Below are 16,313 nucleotides of genomic sequence, written 5' to 3'. Positions count from 1 at the left end.
TTAAATATTTTTCAAAACTATATATACTTAAATATATATTTCTTTAATAAAAACAAGATGATCACAAACTGATCCAGATACTCCTTGAATACTCTGTTCATCAGATCCATAAAATAACAGGTGCATTGGTTACCCCAAATGGCTTAACCAAAAACTCATAGTGTCCGTACCGAGTACTAAAAGCTGTCTTCATCACATCAGCTTCCTTTACCTTCACTTGATAGTATCCATATCTCAAATCAATCTTTGAGAATGCAGAAGATCCAGCCAGTTGATCAAACAAATCATCAATCCGTGGCAACGGATACTTACTCTTGATTGTAACTTTATTCAAATCTCTGTAAATAACACACATACATAGTGTCCCATCCTTCTTCTATACAAACAGAACAGGTGCTCCCCAGGGAGAAATACTAGGACGGACAAATCCTCTATCCACTAACTCCTAGAGCTGAACTTTTAACTCTGAAAGTTCTTTCGGTGCCATCCTGTATGGAGCCTTAGATATTGGAGTTATACCCGGAAAAACATCAATACAGAACTCAACATCTCTATCCGGAGGTAACCCAACCAACTCTTCAGGAAATACATCTGGAAAATCTCGTACAACTGGGATATCAGAAATAGAACTCAAATCTACATTCATATTCCGTACTGATGCCAAAAACAACAAACAGCCCTTCTTCCACATTCTCCTGACTTCCAACACAGAAATAAAAAAGGATAAAACTCCTCTTAACCCTTGAAATACACATATTTCAACATCCATAAGCAAGCTCACTTATTTCTTCAAACAACTAATCTGAGCCTCATACAGACTCAGCTAATCCATACCCAAAATCACGTCATACAAAGAAATCAGCAACAAAATTAAACATGACTTCCACTTCTTAACAACAACATCAATTTCATAAAAATAAAACTTCCAGGCAATCAAAATTATTTCCAGCTGGCAAAAGAACGGAAAGAGAAACCGATAGCGTAACAGAATCCAGATGCAAAGCATCAAAATAGCGGTCAGAAATAAATGAGTGACTGGCTCCATAATCAAACAAAACACCACAGAGGTGTTTGGAAATGAAAATTATACATGTTACCACATCCGAAGCATCTCGAGCCTCTTGCTGATTCAAACTATACACACATGGCTGAATTGGAGCTGGAGCTGCAGAACTACCAGACTCCCTCTGACTACCACTAGGTGGTCTCCTCGCCACATAGCTCGAACCACCAGCTCTACCAGATGAGCCTTTAAAAATAGTATGTGGAGGAACTGTCCTTAATCTTTCTGTTGATCTAGCAAAGCTCTCTGATATGGACTCAGATCACCAGTCAAATTCAGCTTGTGGACACTCTAAAATCTCATGTCCTGGCTGACCACATCTGAAACACTGACCAGTCTTCTTATAGCACTGGCCAAAATGTCGTCGTCCGCAAGTTTGACACACAGGTGCCCCACTAACTAACCTAGAACTAGTCACACTACCACTACCAGAAACTGTAGTGGATCCGACTGTCCACTCTTCTTGGAGTCTCCAGAAATAAATCTTCTTTCCAGAAAAACCACTACTAGTAGCATCACCACTGAATCTCTTCCTACTAGCAGTCCACCGCTACTAAGTAGCCGTCAGATCGTTCTCTATCAGACGAGCTCTATTAAAAAGCTCAGAGAAATCAGAAATATGAAATGACACCAGGGGCTGTCTCAGACTATCTCGTAGTCCCCTCAGAAATCTATAGCACTTCTTAACAGAAGTACTAACCAACTGCGGAGCATATATGGCTAAAGCAATAAACTCTACCTCGTACTGCATCACTGTCATGCTCCCCTGAACCAACCTCAGAAAAGTCTCATGCATTTGTTGTTTTGCAGAAGGGGGTACAAACCACGATCGAAATACTTTAGAAAATTCTTTCCAAGTAATCAGAGAGTTTAGTTTATCTTGGAATTTCTCCTCTTGCTGGCCCATCCACCAGCACTCTGCTTCCCCATCCTATAGAAAAATAGCTAACGGTACCTTCCTATCTGGAGGACATTGCATACCGTCAAATATCTTTTCTAATCTTCTCAACCATTCCTCAGTTGCTCGGGCTCAACAGTGCCCTCAAACCTCGGAGGCTTCAATATCAGAAATATTTGTAGATGTCTATCTACATCTTCAGATCGAATAGAAGATACTCTATTCTGAGTCTCGCTCATCATCTAAGAAACCAACATAGCAAACTGCGAAACTGTATCAGAACCAACTACTGGGGTAGTACTGTTCACAGGACCTGCCTGACTAGCACTCTGCCCATCAGTCATATCTGGGTCTGGCAGATCCATAATCACACAGAATGCAACTATGCACATGCGTATATAAAACAACAATAATGAAAATCCAAACAAACAGAAACTATCCCGACAGACTTACAGATCAATTCCTAAAGCTCTGTCTTACAATCCAAATTCTAAAACCATAGCTCTGATACCACTAAAGCTTTGTCATGACCCAACCCGACCGGAACGAATCCCTTCGCGTCGGGCCGCGATAAATGTTGAAAATCCAGGATCTAGTTTTAGAATTTTCTTCAGACTTTCTTCCAAATATCAAACTTACAAAAAATACAAAGCTACTATAAACATCAAATATACATAACAGTTCATCTATATTTTTTTCATTCATCAAAGTAATTATGCACAATATAGTGCATGGCTACCGATAGAAAGAACAGAACAGAAAAGCTATTACTGTACAAAAATCAAAAGTACAAAATAATAATCACTGATCAGACATTGAACTGCTAGTCCAAGATCTCCTTCCCTTTCCCAGAACCTAAAAACTACGCAGATAATAAGGATGAGCTAGCAGCTCAACAAGACTACACTTACCAATCAAAATGTCCAGAAACACACATCAGAAAACACCTCAGAAGTAGTTATTCAATTAATTGTACATAAATCGTATAGTCAATAGAATACAGATACTTGATCAAACCGAAATCAAACCATAAATAGAATTCATTTTATATAACATAATATAATAGAATATTCAAGTCAGATTTCACACAACAGACAGAATCGTACAGAATAAATAGAATCGTACAAATCAAATTTCAAATCAGATAAAATCACATTTTACATATCAGCTAACTCATATCGAATTCCCATACACAGACAGAATCTCAATGGATTATGGCCCCTTAAATCTCCCTTTGTGCTTATAGCACCAGAACAGAACAGATATACAAAATTTTTAGAACATAACTTGCTTTTAGATTTCCCTGACCTAGATAACAAAATCACAAAGGATTTCGGCCCCTTATAACTCCCTTCTGATATCACATCACATCAAAATATTCAAATCAAAAAATCAGATTACGTCAGAAAAATCATCAGTGGCATAACGGCAATATACGGAATGTACACAAAATTCATAAATTCAAAAATTTACCAAATTATCATAGATAATAAAAAATATCATTGTAAGACTTTCATTATACTGAAGCAACATTTTTCAACATCCCGATAATTCATAATTAGATTAAAACACCTTAGAAAAATACCCGGTAAATATTTTCCAGAAAATACTCAAAATGTGCATAAATATCATCTCAAAAATATACTAAAAGTTACGCGGTGTAAAAAGTTCATCATTGCAAAACAAAACCAAATATTCGCTAACAGAAATAAATCCGAGACAGAAAAGTCGTCAAAATTCTCATTTCTTCCTTTTTTCCTTTGACTTTCTCTCTTCTGACTTTTCTCTCTCTTCTTAAAGATGTCAGTTCCATATATATCCAAGCAGATCATCCAGGATGATCCAAAATTATCCCGGGACAATTTGTCCACTGGACAAATTTTATTCAAACAAAATAGTTATCGTTCCTGGATGAGTTGCTCTCTGGACAAATTTCATACGGACGAACCCTACTTCATCCTGGGATGAACTTCTCTGTCACCTGATTTTGAACCGATCATCTTGGACGAACCTGAGAGGAAAAACTTTGTCCAGACGAACCTGGAAGGAAAATGGCTTTCACACTCAAATTACATAATCTTTACCAAGTTCCTGATCTGTCATTTAACTTACTGTCTGTTTCTCAATTAACGCATGATAATTCCTGCACTGTTACATTTTCTTCTCATGGTTACCAAATTAAGGATTTGAAGACCAAGTGGGTTCTACTTCAGGGACCATGCCATAATGGTCTTTACTCGGTTCGTTCGTCTGATCCATCATCCTCGTTGGCTCTTCTGTCAGTCCAAACCATACCAGATCTCTGGCATAGTTGACTGGGCCATCTGGATATAAACAAAATTTGTACTCTTGCTAAATATAATTAGGATATTCATACTGCTATGTCTACTATGTATTGTCATACTTGTAACTTAGCTAAGAGTACTTGTTTATCTTTTTCACATTCTGATTCTACTACTTTAGCACCATTTGAGATTGTTCATTCTGATGTTTGGGGACTATCCCTTACTAAAGCTTTTCATGGTTTTTATTATTATGTGTCTTTTATTGATGATTACTCGAGATTTTGCTGGGTTTTTCCAATATTTCATAAATATAATGTTTATTCAAAATTAGTTGAATTTTATAATATGGTCAAGTGTCAATTTGCTAAACCTATCAAAATCCTTCGCACGGATGGCGGAGGAGAATATTTAAATCACCATTTCAAACTATTTTGCAAAAATAATGGTTTATTACACCAATACACTTGTCCTTACACCCCAGCACAAAATGGCATCGCGGAAAGAACACATAGACATATTCTGGAAATTGTTAGAAGTCTGTTACTTTATTCCTCCTCTCCACACACACTTTGGGTTCATGATGTGCTCACGGTGGTGTATCTCATAAACATTCTTCCGTCTCGTGCTTTGAAGAATAAGACTCAGCATGAAATCTTGTTTCTTACCAAACCTACCTACACTAATCTTAAAACATTTGGGTGTCTGTGTTACCCCTAGCTCTGACCTTACTTGAAATCCAAACTCGGCCCGTTATCCAAGACTTGTGTGTTCATCGGCTACGCTTCATCTCAGAAAGGTTATCACTGTCTCGACCCTACGACTAATACCATCTACACGTCTAGTCATGTGATATTCAATGAACAGATTTTTCCTTATAGTAATCTGCAGGTTTCCATAAGGATTGACACTCCCCCTTCCAGTCTTCCTCCTCTATTTTTGGTTCCGGCTTCTACCATTCCCATACAATCACCCAACTCATCTCTTCCTCACCCTCGGATACAAAACTAGCTGGTCTTTACTAAAAATCACATACCTATGGTTTCCAGTAACTGTCCACCTAACTCTATTCCCTTACACACTACCCAGCCCACTCACACTCATCAAATGGAAACCAGATATCACATAGGAAAACTTAAACCCAAAGCCAGTTTTAATCTCTCCCATCAACTCCAATCTCAGGATCCTACCTGTTATACTCAAGCTTCTCAAAATCAACACTAGCGTCACGCCATGTCCCTTGAATTTCAAGCTCTCCAATCCCAAGGAACCTGGGATTTGGTTTCTCCTGAGCTTGACATGAATATTCTTGGATGTAAATGGATGTTTTCGCACTAAATATCACTTTGATGGCTCAATTGTGCGTTACAAGGCTTGCCTAGTTGCACTTGGTTGTAATCAAGATTATGGAATTGATTATTATGAAACATTTAGTCCGGTAGCAAAAATACCCACATTTCGGATATTAATTACTATATAGCTTTGCATAATTCTTGGCCCAAATGTGTTTCTACACGGGTCTTTGAATGAAACCATCTATATGAAGTAACCACTTGGATTCCACGACAACGTACATCCGTCTTTTGTATGCAGACTGAAAAAGGCACTCTATGGCCTAAAACAGTCACCGAGATAATGGTTTGCTACGCTTACAAGTCACTTAACTTCTCTTGGTTTTTGTTTGAGTTCTTCTGATCCATCCTTACTTCTCTATTGCGAAGATCATATTCGTTTATATTTTTTGATCTATGTTGATGATATTATAGTAACTGGCAATGACAAACTAGAGTTTCAAGAACTTCTACATAAACTACATAATCGATTTCACATGAGAAACCTGGGCCAATTTTCTCAGTTCTTAGGTATTATAGCAATGCACACCAAAACAGATTTGATACTCCATCAACAAAGGTTAGCTCAGACTATACTTGAACGGGCCGGCATGCTTAACTGTAAATCCGTTTCTACCCCTATCTGCACAAAAGGTCCGAATTACAGTTCTAATTCTACTAATTTCTCCAACCCTCTTTTATATCGCCAATTAGTCAGATCTCTACAATATTTGACGCTCACCCGCCCCGATATTGCATATGCTGTCAATCGAGCATGCCAATTTATGCACAAGCCCACCGATCAGCACTTCCATGCTCTCAAATGCATTCTTCGCTTCATTAAAGGTTCTCAAAACACATGTTTTCCTCTTACATGTCAATCCCTTAAACTAACTTCTTATGTAGATTCTGACTGGGCCGGAGATTATAAGGATCAAAAATCCACAACTGGATATTGCACCTTTTTGGGGAGTTCTATTGTCTCTTGGAGCATCAAGAAACAAACCACCATTGCTAGATCTTCCATAGAAGCTGAATATCGAGCATTGGCTTCTGCGGCAACATATATTATTTGGAGTCAACAACTATTGCAAGAACTCGGCTACCCTCAAAAAGAACCTAGGAAACTATTTTGTGACAATATCTCAGCTATAGCATTAGCTAATAATTCGGTATTCCATGCTCGCACAAAACAAATCGAGGTAGATTGCCATTATACCTGGGAATGTATCAAGAACAATACCATACAAGTTCATCACATCTCAAGTAAAGATCAAATTGCATATCTGTTTACTAAAGCTCTTCTCACAGCACGGTTTTGGCATCTATCTAACAAACTGATATCTGACGTAGCATATCAGTTTGCACGTGCGTGTTATCATATCAAGACAAATCAAGAAAGGACTGGTTAATAAGAACCGTAGATTAAACAAACCTGTACCATTCATTATATTTGAGATATCTATATATATATATATCCCTGTATTCATTAGTAAATAATAAGAAAGTTATTTTTCTTTTGCTCTGTGAGTTTTCTGGCTTCTGTAATGGCGTTCGTTTCTTCAGGTATCTGGATAAGGTCGATCAGCTCTATAGAAGAAGGGCTTGGGGTTTGCACCTTCAGCATAGTGCATCAATTGGCTTACGAAGAGGAGTCTTTGTGCATAAGGACAAGCTACGGGTTGTTGGATTCGAATAGCGCTCAGACAAGGGTCATTGGTTGAGGTGGCTAAAGTAGAGAAGTGGGGTATCGAATGAGTTCGCTGGCTGGGAGTCTGCTGGCGTGGGAAGGCGGGGTTTGCGTGGGAGGAAGAAGAAGCCAAATGTTATGGGGTTTGTCTCGTTTAAGAAGAGTCGAAGGCCTCTATGAGAAGAGGCGTAAGAAATGGCTATTCGGTGCTGCTGTAGAGCCACAACATCATCACTGTAGCAGGCAGGATCTTCAGCAGGATTTGCCTAAAGGATATGGGCTAAGCTGTTTAATGATTCACTTATTTTTTTGTTATTATATTTTTTGTTCTGACTTTATAGGTCAATAAATGCCACCAAAAAAATGTTGCATGCATCTAGAGTGGATGATGTTTGTTGCATTCTTATTGACCATGTGGATTTCCAGATATTTACTCTGGATGTCACACAGATGTTTCCTTTTTGTGGGTCTCCAAAATAATATTTTGATGTTATGCTGAGGGTTTCATTTTATTGATGTCCAAAAGCTTGATTGGATGTCACACTAAAATTTTCATTATGTAGATCTCCAAGAGCCTATCTTTATTCCTTTATAGATCATTAGATGCACTTCTAGTCAACAATTTGATTGATATGTTGGCTCTTGTTGAGTAGATACTCATATGAGAGTGATGGAGTACTTTGTATTTAGGTCCTTAGAGCATAACTTTGTAAATTTACACTTTTAAATAACACTGTTGCTCCTTGTGTTCTTCTTTTGCCACCTCTATCATCTTGGTTATTAGTTTTTTATAACTACTCAACATCTTTCTCTATCACAATTATGTATAGATGTAATATTTCTATTGTATATTATTGATATCATTTGAGATTTATCTAAATTGTACAGATTTGTCAATTGGCAAGACTTTGTTGTATATTGTATTGATTATATCTTGCTCATATTATACTTTTTGCTGATATCATATTCAATTTACGGAGGATATTTCATTCTTCCCTCCTTTAATTGTATATTGGTAAGATTTTAAATATTTATTTGAAGATATCGGTACACAGTGTGATATCAACTCAAATAAGTATTTAAAAAGCCCACAGACTTTGGGGATATTTGTAGATGTCATTCAGGATGCTTCTTCTTATAGCTTTAGTTTGGGTCCTGAGATTTTGATTATTCTTCCCTATGCTTCGTGTGACAGATATTGGTGAAAAGTTACCTGACTTGTCACTATCAACTTGTCAGGTGTTACGAATGGGATATTACAGGTTATCGATGATAAATGATTGTATGAATGTTGCACATCATTGTCAAAAATGTCTAGTGCATAGTGTAGTCATATATCAGCCACCAAATATCCTATAACCAATTATTGTTTCATGGCCTTTTAAAATTTAGGGTATAAATATTATTGGTCTGATAGATCCTCCATCCACTAGAGGCCATAGATTTATACTAGCATTTATAGATTACTTCTCAAAATGGGCATAAGTAGTTCCTTTAAGAGAAGTCAAAACTCATCATGTTCTAAATTTTTTTAAAGAGAATGTCATGTATTGATTTAGTGTTCCTCATTGGATTATCTTAGATAACTATCATTCATTCAAAAGTATTAAGATAAACAGCTTCATTAGATGTCACAAAATCAATTGGAGATACTTTACCATCTATTACCTTTGGGAAAATGGATTGGCATAGGACTTCAATAAAACTCTAATCCAAATGTAAAAAAAAAAAGCTTAGATGACAATAAGCATCAATGGAAAGAGAAGTTGGTTGAAGCTTTATGGGCATACCATACCACATATAAAACTCCAACTCAATCTACACCATTTGTTTTAGTCTTTGGTGCAAAAGTTATTATTTTATTGGAAGTATAACTACCTTCGCTAAAAGTTATGGTAAATTACAAAATAACCTCATATTAAGATTCTAAACTCTGCTCATAAGAACTTAAAAGTTTGGAAGAGAAGTGTCTGCAAGCTCAATAGAATCTCGAGTTGTATAAAGCTAAAATGATCCAGGTTCATGACAAGTTGGTTCATGCATAAACTTTCCAAGTAGGCAACTTTGTGCTGGTTCTACAAAGACCTATCTTGGCCCATGAAAGGATAGGTGATAAATTTGAACCCACGTGGGAAGGTCCTTTCATGGTTGAGAAGGTTTACCAAGGAGGATCTTATCAGCATATAGATTGGAAAGGAGATTGTCCTATGTTGCCTTTCAATGGATGTTATCTTAAAAAATATTATTATGGTTGATGAATTACAAGAAGTTTTGTCATAAAACAAATCTTAAAGTATAAACATTCAGTGTTGATGCTAAATAAGTAAACCAGGTCCAAATGGAAAAACTAAGAGACCTATCCCTAGTAGAGTCCATAGGTATTGGTTCTAAATTCGCATGTTTGGGACTTGATATCCCATTTGGGTATTCAGCTTTATTTGGGAATTGATCTCCCAGTCAAAGTCTAAATCTTTCTATCTGAGGATCCATCTCTCTGTCATGTTCTAAATTTACTCTTCTAGGAATCAATCTCCTAGTCAAAGAATAAATTTTTCAATCTAAGAATTAATCTCTTGGTCAGGTTCTAAATTCACCCATCAGAGAATTGATCTCTTATTCAGGTATTCAGCTATGTATCAGAATTAATCTCCCAATCAAAGTCCAAATCTTTCAGTCCAAGAATTAATCTCTTGATCGGGTTTTAAATTCACTTTTCTGGCAATTAATCTCCCATTTGGGTATCCATATTTATTTTGTAATCAATCTCTCATTCAAAGTACAAATCTTCTTCTTCGAGATTCGATCTCTTAGTTAGGTTCCAAATTCAGTCGGTTGAGAATCGATCTTCCATTTAGGTGTCCTTCTTTGCTTGTGAATTGATCTCCCTTTCAAAGTTTACATTTTTCTCTTTGAGAATCAATCTCTTAGTTAGGTCCTACATTTGCTTGTTTGAAAATTGATCTTTCAATCAAGTCTTCAGATTCTAAATTTTGTTGATCTCCTCAGTTAGCACCAATATGTGTGATTTACTCTTCGAGTTCATCACACCTATTGGGGGTCCATTTTTTGACCTCAATTTTTTATGAGGTCATCATGAACTACCTAATTCTCTGATTATCAAATCTTATGATTGACAGTAATCCAGCTATCAATCATCCAACATACAATCATTTGATTTATAACTATCTAGTACACAATCATTCACCATCAGTCAAAGACTATTTAATCATCAATTAATAATCCTACTGCTGTTAATTGACCCAATATACTACATTGTATAATGTACTAGCATCCCTACCCTCAATCATGGTTCAAACCACCTACATGGAGGTCCATGTATCAAATCAATCATCACTAGCTCCTTGGCTAGAGATTGACCCAGTTGAGCTAGCCCAGGCTAGCTTAATTAATCATACACTTAAATTACTTCTAATCAAGGTCCAAATGAACCTTGATCTTCACTAAACTATTTTGATCATCACTCCTGATGAAATGGAAAACATTGGTCATCCTAACTCAGTCAAAAGTTGACTTGGTCAATTGAACCCAAAATTGGTCAAATTAGACTAATTTGGTTCAATTTTTTGCTTACATTCATTAATAAAATTATATCTTCGGCATCCACTTTGGAACCGAAAGAAGCAATTTGATTAACTAAAGATTTTATATCGGCAAGATATTGTGTCATAGTGGAGTTCTTGACGGAAATGTGGTATAATTTGTTCTTATTTGGATAATCTTAGAACAATTTGTGGACTGAAACCAGGTTTCAAGGGTATTCCAAATATCAGAAGCTGATTCAAGATTTATTATGAAAGGAAGTTCCAGTGATGAAATTTTGGAACAAATTGCTGCGGATAGATTCTGATCTGTGAGAAGCATCCTTAATTTTTGTCCTTAAGTGTTACTATTGTTATATGGGGTAAAAATATTTGTTATCACTAACCCTTAAGACTTTTCGTACGTATAAAGGGGTTTAGGGGTCTAAGAGCAAAAAGTAATCCTAATTAAATTGAAGTTACTACAGGGACCTAAAAAGGAAGGTTTCGCACACCACATCAAGGGGTCCCTAAAGGTTTTCTAAGTTTAGAAATACTCACAGTCACCGGGGGCTATGACCCGGTGGTTCCGCCCGTAGCACCTCTACCCGGTTGGATAGAGGCGACTGACACCTTTAGCTCCTTGTACTTTTGTTCCCTCGACCGGTACCGTTCCTCGCAGTTCATGCAAATAAAGAAAAGAAAAACAGGAAAAGTAGGGATTAGAAAGTTCATTTAATAAATAATAATGAAATAATTGAAATTTACTAAAAGTAAAGACGTACATTTCTTTGGGCTTGAACACCGGCTTAGTTGACTGTCTTTCGAACATTTCACTTTTTGAAAGCACATTTGAGCTCCACTTTTCAAAACACCCACAAATTCCACTTTTTAACATTTTCAAATCTTAATCTTAAAAAAAAAAAAAATCCATACACTTTGTAATACACTCTTTCCAAAATATCTTACCTCCCAAAATATACAACTTACTTTTTCTTCTATATACACAAGTCACTATATTACCCCTTTTAAAACACACAAATAATTTCTTCCACACCTAAACACTTTGTTTTTCACATGGACATTCATTTCCTAAAATTTTCTACAATTTCTTCAAAACTAATCTTTACCTTGATCTCACAATCCAATCTTTCTCTCAACCTTTCCCACTTTTCAACTTTCAAAGTACACGCCTTTCACCTTTCAAATATCACATTATCACCTTTCAAAGTACACCCACATCTTAATTTTACAATCAAACCTTTCTTCTCACCTATCCCATTTTTCACATTATTTTCTAAAACTCAAACAAACACCTTTCTCACACAATACCCTTAATATTCAGATTCACAAATCAGCCCTCAAAATATACACTTTTCACTTGCCAGTCCACACAAATCACCTTTTCAAAAATAAATCGCTTTACATCCTCCAACTATCAATCTTCAAATTTGTCATTCATAATCACCCTTCACTTTTCTAAATCATATATATATACATATATGAATTAAAGCAAAGCATAATTTCTATGTATATAAATCTCTACCCATCATGCTCCAGCAAAATGCCCATACATATTTACTTTCCAATTCCAAGTTTGACCAAAAATAATTTGGAAGATGCTAAAATTTAAACAATAAGGTATTTTGAAATACCTTGCAGCACCTTTCGAAATATCTCATCAATATGATTTTTTCATAGCAAATAAACTTCTAAAATATCACATCTTACTTAGAAATATTCAAGACATTAATGTATAAAATGAATTTTAAAACTATAAATACAGTAACTTGAGACCCATAATAATTTCACTTTGTAGCCACCAAAAATAAACTATGAAGCTTTTATCAATAACAAGAGTATTTATCTAATGATAATTTTCATTCAATGCATATGTGTCGAATGTTAAATGAGCAGGGAAAACATACACGAATTTTATTTCTTACAAGCATCTATGTCCTTTCATCATGATTACAAATTCTAGCATGCTTTGTAGCGACTTTATACTTCAATTATGCTTATAACCCATCTAATAATTTCTCAAACTATTGACCACATAAATATATATAAAAAAATAATTGAATCATGTTTTGTACATACAAGCTCTCATATATGATCACTAAAGTAGTTCAAATAGAATAATGCAACCATCTATAATAAGTACGGTGCAAACATTTAAAAAAAAAATAAATAGCAATCATTTAGAGAAAATTAAGTAATGTAATTATTTTATCTTAATGGAAGATAAAGATATTATCAATCAATTTGGAAAACTAAACCAAATGCTCACAATTAATACTCTTACATACAATTGAAGAGGGCAGGCGTTGTCAGAAAGCTGGAGTGGAATTGCAAATTGGCGTGAGAGTTGGATTGGAGTCCGGCGTGAACAAACCATGCGAATGGAGTCAGATCCGGCTGAATTTTAGAAAAATTGGGAGGCGACGAGGCTAGGAGACTGAGAGTTCTTTTGCTCAGGCTTCTCACGAGCATAGAGGTGATTGGGATTGTGCGAACTGCTGGGAGGAGACGAGGATAGCTCGGGAGTTGGAGTTCCTTGCCTAGACTTCACGCAGGAGAGGGAGAGAGAGCAGTTGTGCATAAATGTTGGGTGGTTTTGCGAAATAGGGCTGGGAGATCGTGGGATGTGCAAACTGCTGAAGGGGCTGGGAGACTTGAGCTTCGTGCGACTTGAAGAGGAGAGGTCGGTGAGTTTATGCGAACTGCAGGAGGGGTGGTCGTGTGTGCGAATCCAAAGGGAGAGAGGGTGACGGGTTGAAGGGGTTTCGTGCGAAATCAGCCTGGGAAGAGGAGTGGAGTGGGCAGTTCGCGAATGGCAGTGGAGATCGGGCAGTTGTGTGTTCCAGATGGGAGGTTGCGAACTGCTGAGTGTAAAGAGAGCGACGTGGGAAGCTGGTTAGACCAGCCAAGCTTCTTATTCAGATCAAATGGAAACTTCTCAAATAAACTTATGACTTATACTTAGGGAGATTATTATCTTATCTTTATTCATCATTCAAATTCAAAGGTTTGGATTAGGGCTTGATTTGAGAGTGATCTAAGGGTTGATTCTATTTTGATCAAAATTAAATCAGATTTTATTCGATGTAATTATGAGTTTGATTGATGAGATGATTTGAGCCCAAAAATGTATCAATTTGATCAAAAATAAATCAAATTGAGTCGATCGACATCGACGAATTATAAATCGAGCTTGATTTGAATTCATTTTGGAGTTGAATTGAAATTGTATTAAATTGATTTTGATTCGAGTTGAGTGATAGGTTCGAGTCGATGCTACGTCAGTGGGCGTCCATCTAAGAGAAATCCTATGGGCGACTTCTACACTAAGTTACAAATACCTAGGTGCTAGAGCCGATTCCGGGGAAATTGACCTCGAATAATGAGGTCAACAGACATCACGCGGGTTGTGCCCGATTCTGGCTGTTGGGCTAGCGATCCGAATGCGGGCTGCCTGGTTCGGCTGCTGTTGCTGAGCTGTATGTTGAAGTAGCGGGCGGACTTAGCTAGGCGGTTTCGCACGGTAAGGCTGAATTTCTTTGGATTTTTTTATTTCATTTACTTTCCGACGCAACAAAAATCCGTTAGAAATTTTTTTCTACCAAAAAATTCGTCGGAAATATGCCGGAAATGTTTCCGGCAAATTATTCTACGGCGGAAGGCCTTTTCCGACGCGTGTTTTATTGGAGAAATAATTTCCGTCGGAAATCCGCCGGAAATGTTAATTTCCGACGGATTTTGGGGATTTTTCCGACGAAAATGACCGCTAGAAAATGACATTTTTCCTGTAGTGTAGCTCCAAATGAGTTATAATTTATATGACTTTTTAAAACCTCATGTATGTTTGTTGCAAATGGTGCACACACTTTTGGGTTGCAATTTACTTTCTTACTCATACTTAGGTCTAATAGGGCAACATCTCAGGTGTTCTACTCTGACCCTTTTAATAGCCAATGCTTTGTACTTGCGCAATTTGGACCTTATTGGTTCAATTCTTTCTCCTTTATGCGAGTCATGAACTCTTTGGGTCCTACTATCACCTGCTTATGATCTTATTTATGACATTTCATATAACCTTATCCTTAAGAATGCATAATTTGGATATAGGGAATTTTAGGAGTTCTTAAAAGCAATTAAAGAATACTTAAATACATAATAAGTGATAATTAAAGTGTAAAATATTTGAGGCTCAACTTCACCTTGGCTGGTATTAAAACCCATAAAATTTTAAATTTTAAAAGACACTTGGTTTAGCCATTAGGAACCCTTTTGTTTATCTTAGTTTCTCTTAGTGGACTATAACTGACTTAACAATTTCTCCATCAGTTTAGTTCTAGGAGACCCTAGACCCTCACTAATGGTTTGGCTTGGGTAATTCCATATAATGCTTAGATAATCCAACGACTTTCTCATGTGGCTCTAGCTATCTCCTTAGATGATTCTAGGTGGACTAAAGACCTTCCCATAGATTGACTTTGGTGACCTTAAGCTCCTTAATAGGACTTTCATCTCTTTTACCATAGCTTTAGTTAGTTGACTATAAGAAATTCTATAGCCTCTTTAGCTCCCAAATTAGGATGAGTTTAGGTTGTATAGTGCTTATCCTATTTAGCCTCTAGGTTCCCTAGGTGGCCTTACAGATTTCCAAAAACTAAGTTAATTATAGGTCAACCCACTTGACTTTGAGAAAAACATGAGCCACCCTAGGGTAGGCCATGTTCATTCTTATAGTCTTTAAAAAAATCATAAAATCTTAGACATGAGAAGCCTAGGATGTTTGGGATGGGGATTACACCCATAAATTAACACTAGACCCTTTACCTTCAACTTGTGTCTTGGAATTTGAGAATGGATTCCTCTCCACTCTCTTAGCACTAGGCGTGAACTCTTACCAAAAAATTTTGGGTTTAAATCAACCCATTTTCCTTGTTGCGTGCTAGAATATATGCGGCAGTAGAGTTAGAAAATATTCATCTTAGCGTTGCAGGAGTATTCCGCACACAAACAGAAAAGAGAAATTAACAACAGAGTTTTTACGTGGAAAACCCAAAAAGGGAAAAAACCACGGGGCCTCGCCCAGTTGTAAAGTTCCACTAGTGTTTGTATGGAGTACAAAGGTTGATCCTTCTAACAAATCAAGATGAACAGTTTACAATCAACTTTTCACAAAAGTTACAAAGTTTTGCAAATTCCCGGCGTTTCCAAAAAATTCAGCAGAGTTTCGACGTCTTCGGGTGGCAGGAAGAGCTTCGGCGGTGGTCGAGGAGGAGCTTCTTCCTTCTCCTCCTTCTTCTCTTCTTCTTTTCTCTCTTCACTTGAGTCCCCTTGGTCTAGAATGAGGGAACTATTTATAGTTTTTCTGGAGTGGCATAGCCCGTAAATAAGCGTGAGATCAGGGGCAAATTGGGAGTGTTTTGAATGGACAGCCGATATCGAATCATTTGATCATGCACAGTTTGTTATGTATTTGAAGGCCTTAATGATGTCGA

The 16,313-nt window shown here is 36.7% G+C and overlaps 1 protein-coding gene across 1 annotated transcript; it reads left to right on the top strand.

Moving 5' to 3' along the window:
• Positions 1–6,116: 6,116 nt before the first annotated feature.
• Positions 6,117–7,298, top strand: LOC110113257 (uncharacterized mitochondrial protein AtMg00810-like). The gene is made up of 2 exons (XM_020845747.1): positions 6,117–6,942; positions 7,141–7,298. The coding sequence occupies exons 1-2, from the start codon at positions 6,117–6,119 to the stop codon at positions 7,296–7,298; spliced, it is 984 nt and encodes a 327-aa protein (XP_020701406.1).
• The last annotated feature ends 9,015 nt before the right edge of the window (positions 7,299–16,313 follow it).

The sequence above is a fragment of the Dendrobium catenatum genome, unplaced genomic scaffold (assembly GCF_001605985.2).
Source record: "Dendrobium catenatum unplaced genomic scaffold, ASM160598v2 original_scaffold_35418, whole genome shotgun sequence".
NCBI classification, from domain to species: domain Eukaryota; kingdom Viridiplantae; phylum Streptophyta; class Magnoliopsida; order Asparagales; family Orchidaceae; genus Dendrobium; species Dendrobium catenatum.
The sequence above is the reverse complement of the archived record's forward strand: the minus strand, read 5'-3'. Positions and strand labels throughout refer to the sequence as shown.

Coding starts and splice junctions, on each gene's coding strand:
- LOC110113257 (XM_020845747.1), top strand. CDS start 6,117: ATGCACACCAAAACAGATTTGATACTCCATCAACAAAGGTTAGCTCAG. Junction 6,943..7,140: donor CGTAGCATATCAGTTTGCAC/GTGCGTGTTATC, acceptor TCGTTTCTTCAG/GTATCTGGATAAGGTCGATC.